The sequence below is a fragment of the Trachinotus anak genome, unplaced genomic scaffold (assembly GCF_046630095.1).
Source record: "Trachinotus anak isolate AG129_WGS33_773 ecotype Australia unplaced genomic scaffold, CSIRO_AGI_Tana_v1 ptg000018l, whole genome shotgun sequence".
NCBI classification, from domain to species: domain Eukaryota; kingdom Metazoa; phylum Chordata; class Actinopteri; order Carangiformes; family Carangidae; genus Trachinotus; species Trachinotus anak.
Genome location: NW_027273869.1, coordinates 14,330,721 through 14,340,679, shown reverse-complemented (window position 1 = coordinate 14,340,679; position 9,959 = coordinate 14,330,721). Strand labels below are relative to the sequence as shown.

Here is a 9,959-nt window from a genome sequence, read left to right as displayed (position 1 = left end):
GATTTATCTGCATAAGCCAATAAGTAAAATAAACGGCAAAGATATATAAGCAGTAATAGTTAAAAGTTTTATCTGTCAAACAGTACTGACAAGTTTCTAATTTTTCAACTTGTGTTGAACTAATTGTACATATCCTGGTCACAATTCTTCAATAACCAAAATAAAGTAATTTAAGAAAAATGTTTTGAGTTGAAATGAGTACAGTAATACCCAATATGGTTATCAGAGCTGCAATAGTTAATAAAAAGTTTAGTGAACTGATAAAAGTAATCTACACCACTAAATCAAACAATTGTTTTTCAAGTAAAAATACCACATATTCACTTGTTCTACTTTCTAAAATCTGAGGAGTTAAGGCTTTTTGTCCTATATGATAATGAATTGAAGATCGGTTAGTTGAATAAAACAGGCAAATGTAAAATGTGCCTCACACCTCTCTCTGAGTACATACACTGTATTGTATTTAGACTCACTGTCCCTCTCTTTTACAAAGTGTGCATGTGTCGATGTGTTTGGGTGACTACCTAAAAAACTGCATGCACAATTGTGCACTGCATAGCCACCAGCATGAAAAATACCAAAATGAAAAATGAATGAGAGGAAAGAGGAAGACCAGAGAAAAGGAGCAGAGAGAGAATGAAAACAAAATGAAAGTCTTAGACAGCAGACAGAAAGCCAGGGGGGAGCTTAGTTGTTTTGAAGCAGAACCTTTTTAAATCTCTTGGGAGTCCACGTGCAACTGCAGACCTCTGACTGTGAAACTATAAAGGTTTAAATGTCAGCCTCACTTTCTAAAAACACACGGTTGCTAAATCACACTAATTAGACTTACAGGCCTCTGAACTTTACATTTAAAATTACTTTTTAAAGCAGATGCTGTTATCCAGGGTGCATTTTGCAATCTGGATATCCAAAATAAATTCATGATCTTATCTCTGCCTATGACTTTGTTTTTGCTTTGTTCATCACAACAATTTAGCATTATTAAAACTGACACCCTCAAGGACAAAATTCATTAAATTTTAATCAAAATAAATCTGACAACAAATGACACAACATAAACAGTTTTGGTCAGTTGCACAAAGATGCCAATGAAAATGTTTTACTGGAGAGACAATGAGATCCAATAACTTCTGTTGGTAAGGGCCGACACTAAAAGCATCAGACATATTAAGATCAGTAAGAGACTTGGTTGCCTCCAAAAAACAGAGTATTTCTAGTAGGTGAGATACAGACAATCTTTTGTTGTGTGCTTCATGTGTAAGGGCATCTCCGGACAATGCCCAGACCTGATTCATCAGAAATTGTGGGCAGTTAATGTGAGAAAACAGCTTATGACACAAATCAGGGACCGCAGGAAGGAAATCCTGCAGCCAAGAGGGGAAGGTGGTGTCAGTAGTGTGTAGACACTCAGAAAGCCAGATAGCAGTAATTACTTCAGTGGCAGACAAAGATTAATTAAGCAGCAGAGAGTAGAATTAATGAGGTTAGTGCACACCTCAACCAGACTTTAAAAACTTCACACCATTCCCATGGAGACGGCAGGGTGTGTAAATGCACGTGGTGATGGAGATGCACACAAAAAGAAAAGGGAACAACTCATGGAATTCAATATTTCCTTTTTTTTGTCAACTGGAAAAAGCCACATGAGAGATGTTACACAAAGGAGAAAGATTTTTTCTAAAGCATAGCGCGCCAGATGAATCGGCTGTTCCAGACCAAACCAACTAATCCGACCTTCGAAGGCTGAAAGGATCAGATGTGTTTAACTGTCACTTGAAGGCAAAATAATCATAGCTAATTGTCAGAACTTGGCAAAGCCGTCTGCACAGGTGGGAATGTGGAAAAGATGAGATCAGCAACAATTTAAGATGCTCATTTTTCCTCACATAGGCCCATGGTTAACTGCGAACTAAAATGAGACAGCTAAGCTTTCTTTGCGTTTATGCAAATGCATGTAATCGTAGCAGAAACATGACTAAAACCTGCAACACACATCCAATCCACCACCTATGAAAGACAACACCCTAAATTTGACACAATTGTGTCTTTGTTCTGTTTCAAATCCTGGAAACATCCAGTTCAGACTCGACTGAGAATATACAACCTGACAAATAAGCTCATGCAGCAGAAAAACAGGCTGCCTTTACATCACCCACTAAACTAGTATATAAATAGAAAGTATTGAAGTCTGACAGACAGCTGGCAACACTGCATTAGTATGTCAAATGGCTGCTCAAGTCTTGCACCATGATTGGACCAGTTCCCAAATCTGACTGGCAGCCATGATGCTCTGCAGCGCCCAGAATGTCTAAAGACCCCGAGACAAATGGTTTCAAGTTTGCTGTCAGAGGATAAGTAGTTAATGTCGCCCTGTTTTGGCCTGATAACAAGGCCTCTTGTTGTGCTGGAGCTCACCATTATTCTAAATTTATACAAAGGGCAGATTTACCACAAGTATTCAAAGCTGGTCCTCAAGATGAAAGACATGTGGTGAGGTCATGACAGCTATATTTTAACCAGGGAAGATCTTGGTAAAGGTTAGATGGGGTTTTTGGAGTGGCTTGACATTCAGACTGACCTGCTGTTCTTCTGTTGCTGTTTTGGATATGTGTTATTTTGCACCAACAGAGAACAGAGTAACAGAGACAAATTTGATTGGTCGGCTGTCAATTTCAAACTAGCTAACTTACAGTGGCAAGAAAAAGTAAGTGAATGTAACTGTTGGTGGATTATTATCTTAAGCACATTGTGTTTGTCTGTAATTGTGACTTAGATGAAGATCAGATCACATTTTATGACCAATTAATGCAGAAAAGTACATAATTCTAAAGGGTTCACATACTTTTTCTTGCCACTGCATCAGACATCACCTTCACCCTGGCTATTTTCTCATATTTTCTTTTTATGAGGAACAGTGTTTTCTTCCAAGGCACAGGCATTTACCAGAGGGATTCAATAATAGCTAGGAGCAGGATGAGACACCAGACCATTAAACTGCTCAACAGAATTTAAGATGTGAGCTACACTCGAGACGTCTGAAACTGCAGTTGAGGTCATTTCCCATGACAGCAAATCATTATATCAAAAAGATTGTTGAAAAAATTGCAAGAGCTGCAATTTTAATTAAAACTTACAAATCAAACAGTGTCTTAGGCCAACATCTGTTGATTCTACCTGCTAATATGAGCAGCGTCACTACAATATCAGCTGTAGTTGATTCTGTGAGTTGGCTTAACAACAACCTCCTCTTGGTTGTTGCCGGGCAAAGTTACAGTGTAAAGCTGTAAACAGGTGTTGTCAGCCTGATGCAATTGACCAGCAATTTGGCTTAATATTATAATCTGAATATTATTGAGTAATCCCAATTATACTAGTGATGTAATATCTTAAGAAATGTGAGTTAAATTGATCAATTTTATTAGTACACTAGGCAAGTTGACAATCCATTATTTTATCTGATTCTATTCATGCAAAAAAAAAAGACTTGTGATTATGTTTGGAAAAATCTTATCCATTTTAGATCTACCGTGGGGACCACAAATGCCTGAATTTGTTGATTCATTTATAAAAAACAAATACCAATTTAAATAACAATTGCAATATAGGTCACTAATTGCAGTCAGTCCAAGCTCATAAACATTCCTGCAACAAGCTCTGATACTACACTTGCTTCAGTAGGATGTGGTAAATACTGACAGTCATGGTCACGTCACTTGTTGCCCTCCACACCTGCCTGTCATCACGTAGAAATCTAATTAATTACGCACTAATGGATCACACAACAGCTTTATCAATCACTGTTATAACACATAATTAGGCTGAGAAGTGGACCCCAGCCTTCACTCAGCATACAAGTTTACTCAAAGTCAACAGATGGATGTGACATGTGTTGAAAATACATTAGCTCCATTTCCTCAGTAAATGTGAACACCTCATGTCATCATGGACTGCAGTGCAGCCTGTCCTCCAGCCTGGGTGTAAATAAGTTAAGTGATGTCATTATTCAGTATGTAGGCTATATATATTTCACACACACACACACACACACACACACACACACAGAATATGATCTGCACCTGTTGTATCTAATTTCAAAAGGGAAGTCTTATATTCTGCTACCATCTGTATGTCAGCACCTGTGACATCTCCAGGATCTTTTGACTGCTGTTTTATTTTTTTGAAGTCAAATATAGTTAAATGTATAGCAATAACATCTATTCACCACTTGCAGTTCTGGTAAATAAACACATGTAATTAATGACACATAAAACTGAGCAGCTTCACTGAAATTCCAATATTTCCTTAAAAAGTGGTCAAGGGGATGATTGACATGGATTAACTGACTAAATCAAATTTGTAAATGAACACAAATGTTCACAAAGCTACTTTCAACCGCTTTCAGTGAGAACAATCTTAGTCCAGAGCTGAAATAATCAGTCCATTAATCAATCACTTGATCAACAGGAAATTAATCTGCAACTATTTTGATAATCCAGCCAGACATGTGCTTGTTTTAGCCTCTCCAATGCAAGCATTTGCTATTTTTTGTTATTGCAAACTGACCATCTTTGGGTTTTTGACGGTTGATTGCACCAAACAAGACATTTGAAAACACCCAGAGTGAAGAATACATGCACAGAGATGCACAAACATGTCCACTTCCTCTCTGCCGTGTGTCTATTTTTATTTGTTTTTAGCAACAACAGATAAACAAAACAGAGGCCAAAGAGGCCCGTGGGGACATAGCCTCTCAATACTGGCATCTTATAAAGAATTCATGCAGTTTGCCAACAAAAACCACACATACAGTATCAGATGTCTAGTGTAAACACACATCTAATAATATTAGATGGTTGCTTCAGTCATAAGCACCTGCAACAATACAGGACTGAATTAGTCAAATTAAAGTCAGCTGCTGGGGAAAATCAGTGGAGGCACAGCCACAGTAGTGCAACACTCAATCACCGGCCATGTTGGTGACTTTGGTTAAAAATCTGACACATTTATCAGACCTTAAGCACTGTATAATAACTGGCACCGCAAGTCCTGCCAGCCTGTCTACATTAGCTTAGCAGACAAACCAGCAATAAAATGATAAGTGATTAATTAATTAATTACATAAAATTACCTTAAACCAGGTGTTTTCTCTCGGTCTTCCCCTGTGCAGAAGTGTCCAACATGATACGAAATCCCTTAGTTAGTTCATTCTTGAGGTCACTGGTCCCAATTTGGAGAAGCAGCGCTAGCTATGGCGCTAACTGTCACTTTAATTTGGTTAGCTTAGCTAGCTAGCATCAACACGACCTTCAGAGTATCAGCGACTGTACAGCTAACCTTCCTCCACGGCTTTCGAGTTGTCCTAAAAATATAATCCTCCTCCTCAGCACGTTTCTTCATTTGCTTCTTGTATTTTCTCAAGAAATAGGACAATTTCTTTAGCCTGCTTTGGCCAAACTGGGTTCAGTTAGCCCGCCGCTGGAGTTCACCCGGACTGGTGCTATGGTAACCGTGTCCAGGCAGCAGTGCCATCCTGCGGCGTTCACTACAACACCAGCTCTGTGTTCATCTGCGATTCATTTGGTACAAACGTTTCCAAAATTAGAAAACTCCATAATCATAGATTTGGTTTGTCAACTGGAATAAGTTTCTGGTGGGAAATAACTATTTATCTATTGGTTTAAAAGCACTTGAAATGTAAAATACTGAATATATAAAATAAAGAATACTGGAACCAGCCAACAAAATGTCCACCAGTGTTGAATGTAAACTCCCCACAGGTCCTTGAAAGCCACAGTGAAAATACAGAGGCCATGATCTGATTGGTTGCTACAGCCCTGATTAAGACAGATCCTACACTGTGTAGTAACAAATCTTCCAAAAACTGATGAATTAATTAAGCACCAATGAATCACACTAGACTTTTATCAGTCACTGCTTCAGCACATAACTAAACTGAGAACTGGATCTCTACGTTCTTAAAGTAGACACTGAGATTCAATGCTGAGCAGCAGTGAAAACACTGGACGAGGAGGGGGGACTGTTGTTTGTTGTCATTACACAGACAGGCATCATCACAGAAATAAAAATCACTAAACGCTGAGCAGGTAACCAAATCAAGACAGACACAGAACATACCAAAGTCATAGTGTGTGTGATTTAATAATTCATAAATTACACTCACATTGCACCACACTGTAAACAGTATCAATACATCCTGAGCAGATGTCGATATTTCAACAATTATGTTCGAGAGATACCTCCACACAGGAAGGAAATCAGGAAAAAGCACCAATGAGGAAGAGCACAGTGTGAAAATGAAAACAGCATTGTTCAGAAATGTTAAAACGCATCCTTACTTGTGCAATTATTATCCTTGTGTGCTCATTACTTCTACCGGAGTAGAACCGCTGCAATGAATAGGTGTGATAAATTACAGCATGCGGAGGGGACAAACTCACAGTGTCTGTATTGTAAGATCAAAGTAAGAATCCATTTTTAATTTTCTGAACAAAGCCACATTTGCTAAAGCTTCATGAAAGATTGTAACTCCTGCTTCAAAGTGCTCAGAACAGGAAGAAGGCTCAGTAGTCAGACAATGTGCAGATAAAAATGTGTAAAAAGTGGGATATAGGCTTAAAAAGAACCAGTAGAAAAAAAATGAACCTAATTAATAAAGCACAAAATGTGCCTTTTAACTTTAGCAAAGTAGAAATTTGATGATAAATTATAAATCACATACTGTGTGTTCTTTTTTTTTTTTTTTTTTTTTTTAATAGAAAATATTTACCTTTGATCAAAAGTACAAATATTTTGGATCTACAAAAAGAATTGTAGGCTTTCAAAAGATTTTGGACTCAATTTTAAATGCGTACAGATTAAAACTTAATCATACTATCAATTTTTAATGCTTATCAAAGTGCACCAGAAGTTCTATCTGTGCTGGCGGACTGGAATAGCGCAACCCATGCACAGAGAACATCCACACATCCTCCAACAAGTACAGTATTCCCATTCGAACTAAAGGCTGTAATGTCAATAAAAGGCTCAGAACTGTTTGTACTAACACAGACTCAGACCGGATGCTGATGATTTACCCACAAACACAAGTACAAAAAAACCCAAAAAACAAACGTTCAACATCACAGCACAGATGAGTCGGACGCACTTCATGACTTCAAACGGACATGCACGGTTACAATCAGTGGAGCGGGAAGCCCCTCACATCGCATGCAATAGTGTTCAACCCTAATGCATTATGGATTTGCTATTCACATTTGACTTAATGTATCACATGTCTTTAGCCTGTTGACATTTACCTCTTTATTCCGTATGACTGATGCAAAGACCTACTTGAGAAGACCTGATTGATAAGATTGCTGCTTTTTTTTTTTTTTTTTTTTTTTTTTAAAGTAAACATGATGTCTTCTGATGCAAGATTTCTTCTTTTTGGAAGAAAAAAATACATGCATTTGCATCTTTTGTCTTCACACACAGACACATGCACTGTGGCTTTCACGGTGCATCTACACTCCCAACAGCTGATTGTCGCTAAAGTAGTTTTCATTTAAAATCAGAGTCATTTGACCCCAGAGAACTGAAAGTGTTTTTAATGCTCTGCTGTGATGCTGTTGACTAGTGTCAGCCTAAATGTAGAGAGAGTGCAGTGAAAAGTAAACTTTGCATCTCAGAAGAGTGTGTGTGTGTGTGTGTGTGTGTGTGTGAGATTCTGGGATGGTGCAGCTTACAGCTGAACCATCCTCAACGCAACCAAACACATCGGCTTTAATACACAGATTGTGACCCTGTAGTTTTGAAAATGTAGTGTTTGGTTGAGTCGTGGTGTCTCGTTGGTCTTTGGACTGTTGTTGCAGCGATGTCATCACACCACCCTCTGGAGGACGTAGAGGATGCCGATGCTGTCGATGGTGACGAAGGTGGAGAAGTCGGATGACACGTGGATTCTCTTCAAAGCGCTTCCCGTCGGGTAGAAGGTCTGCAGGGCCTCGCCTTTCTCCACATCCCACCACTGCATATGTGACAAATAAAGAGAAACTGTTTTAAGCTCTTAAAGACATTACACTGTGGTGGAGCATCTGTGTCAAACTGGAGGCAAAATTGTGTTCAAACTCGGAGGTTGTCAGTGGAAACGGACAGACACAGAGAAACACTTTGTGACACGTCAGCTCTCCCAAAATTATGAGGTGACACTTTAGGAAATGTGCTCATTTACTTTCTTAGCAAAGTTTAAATGAGGAGAGTGATACCGCTCTCATGTCTGTATGGTAAGTATGTAGCCGGAGCCAGTGGCGGGTTAGCTTAGCTTAGCATAAACAGGGGGAAACAGCTAGCTCGGTTTTGTCCAAAGGTAACAAAGTCCACCTCTAAAGCTCATTAATTAACATTTTATATCTCATTTGATTTCAGAGAAAACCAGGTCACTGTGTGTGTGTGTCCCTGGTTTCCTGTTGCACTCTCATTGGATGCTGGTTGTCCCTGGTTTCAGGTTTGTGGCTGAGATTTTTTGGGGAATGAGAACTCATGATCGAGATGACCCAGCGTTAAAGTCATGAGTGCGAATTTCATGCCGACTTCAAAATGTCTCCGCGACAGGTAAATAATGGCAAAAGTCAAGTGTGGTGTGTCCGAGGCTTTATCTGAATCAGACCTCGAGACAAACAGAAAGAGAGACTGACAGCTTTATATTGGCTGCCACAAAGACCAGGATTAATTCAATACTATAATATTGCCACACTCAAACTCACGCACTCTCATAGGCTCATTCAAACACACACACACACACACACACACACACACACACACTCCTCCCTGCAGTTTTCCTGAGTGATTCCGTTTAATCTCGGTTTAAAGTTGACATTTTCCACTGAAGCCTCATCTCACTGGGATGATTCATCAAAGGCACATCAAGTCAATCATTTATAGTCCGACAAGAGTGTGTGTTTGTGTGTGCGCTTTCAACTTTGACAGTAGAAAATAATCAAATAAAAGATGACATGAGTCAAATTAATAGGTTGAAGCTTTTAGTGGCGTATGTTTTTTTGTTTACTTACTTTTGTGTGTGTGTGTGTGTGTGTGTGTGGGAAAGAAAAGCAGGCCAACTCAGTCTCTCGACAGACAGGCAGACAGACACGCTGTGGCAGAAAGGGTGGTGACAACAGATGTCAAGCTTATAGAACAATCCCAACACACACACACACACACACACACACACACACACACACACACAGAGTTCATTAATCACACAAACCCCTCAACAGCATTAAGGTGAGCTCATTTACATGTTCCTGATATGGCATCAAAACATAATGTACAGCTTCGGTTTCCCTCATTTTTTCCCCCAGATTGTCAAGCTGTACTGTAGATGTACTGCAGTGTGTGTGTCTATATATGTGTGTGTACACTGAAAAATGGCCAACTATATTTCTGTTGCTGCAGGGGGTTGGCCATACTGCCATACTTCTGCTGATTGGACTTCTTCCACTGCAACCAGCGCGCGCGCACACGCGCGCGCACACACACACACACACACACACACACACACACACACACACACACGTTTGCTTGCCTAAAATGCAGTGAGAAGGCGTCACAGTGACTTTCTCATCCTTGTCTCGACACATAATCACTACTCGGAAAAAGGCAGATGACAGAACCATATTAAACATTATTAAATTGTTGGGCTGTGAGAATTTAGCTTGAGAAAGTGTGTAGGATTCTGCTCCAGTGACAGTTTGGACGCAAGGAAAAAACGACGCTCTCCCTAAAAAAAGGGACAGAAACCGATGGATGTTTGAAACAATAATCTTTATTTCATACTTTGCTTTGATATCATTTTAAAACTAGGTTATACACACACAAGCAGATGAGAGGTGGCTCCTGAAACGCAGTGTGAGCAGCTCTGACAGCTAACCTGTGCTTCAGTGCTTCAGTTGTGTTAA

The 9,959-nt window shown here is 39.4% G+C and overlaps 1 protein-coding gene across 3 annotated transcripts in view; it reads right to left on the bottom strand.

The window, feature by feature from the left end:
• Nucleotides 1-6,138: 6,138 nt before the first annotated feature.
• apaf1 (apoptotic peptidase activating factor 1) overlaps nucleotides 6,139-9,959 on the bottom strand; it is a 42,648-nt gene continuing 38,827 nt past the window's right edge. For all 3 annotated transcript variants that reach the window (XM_071502482.1, XM_071502484.1, XM_071502483.1), the window contains one exon: nucleotides 6,139-8,029. In XM_071502482.1, the coding sequence (XP_071358583.1) occupies nucleotides 7,883-8,029 (147 nt within the window). In that variant the 3' untranslated portion in view covers nucleotides 6,139-7,882. The remainder of the gene's footprint in view (nucleotides 8,030-9,959) is intronic.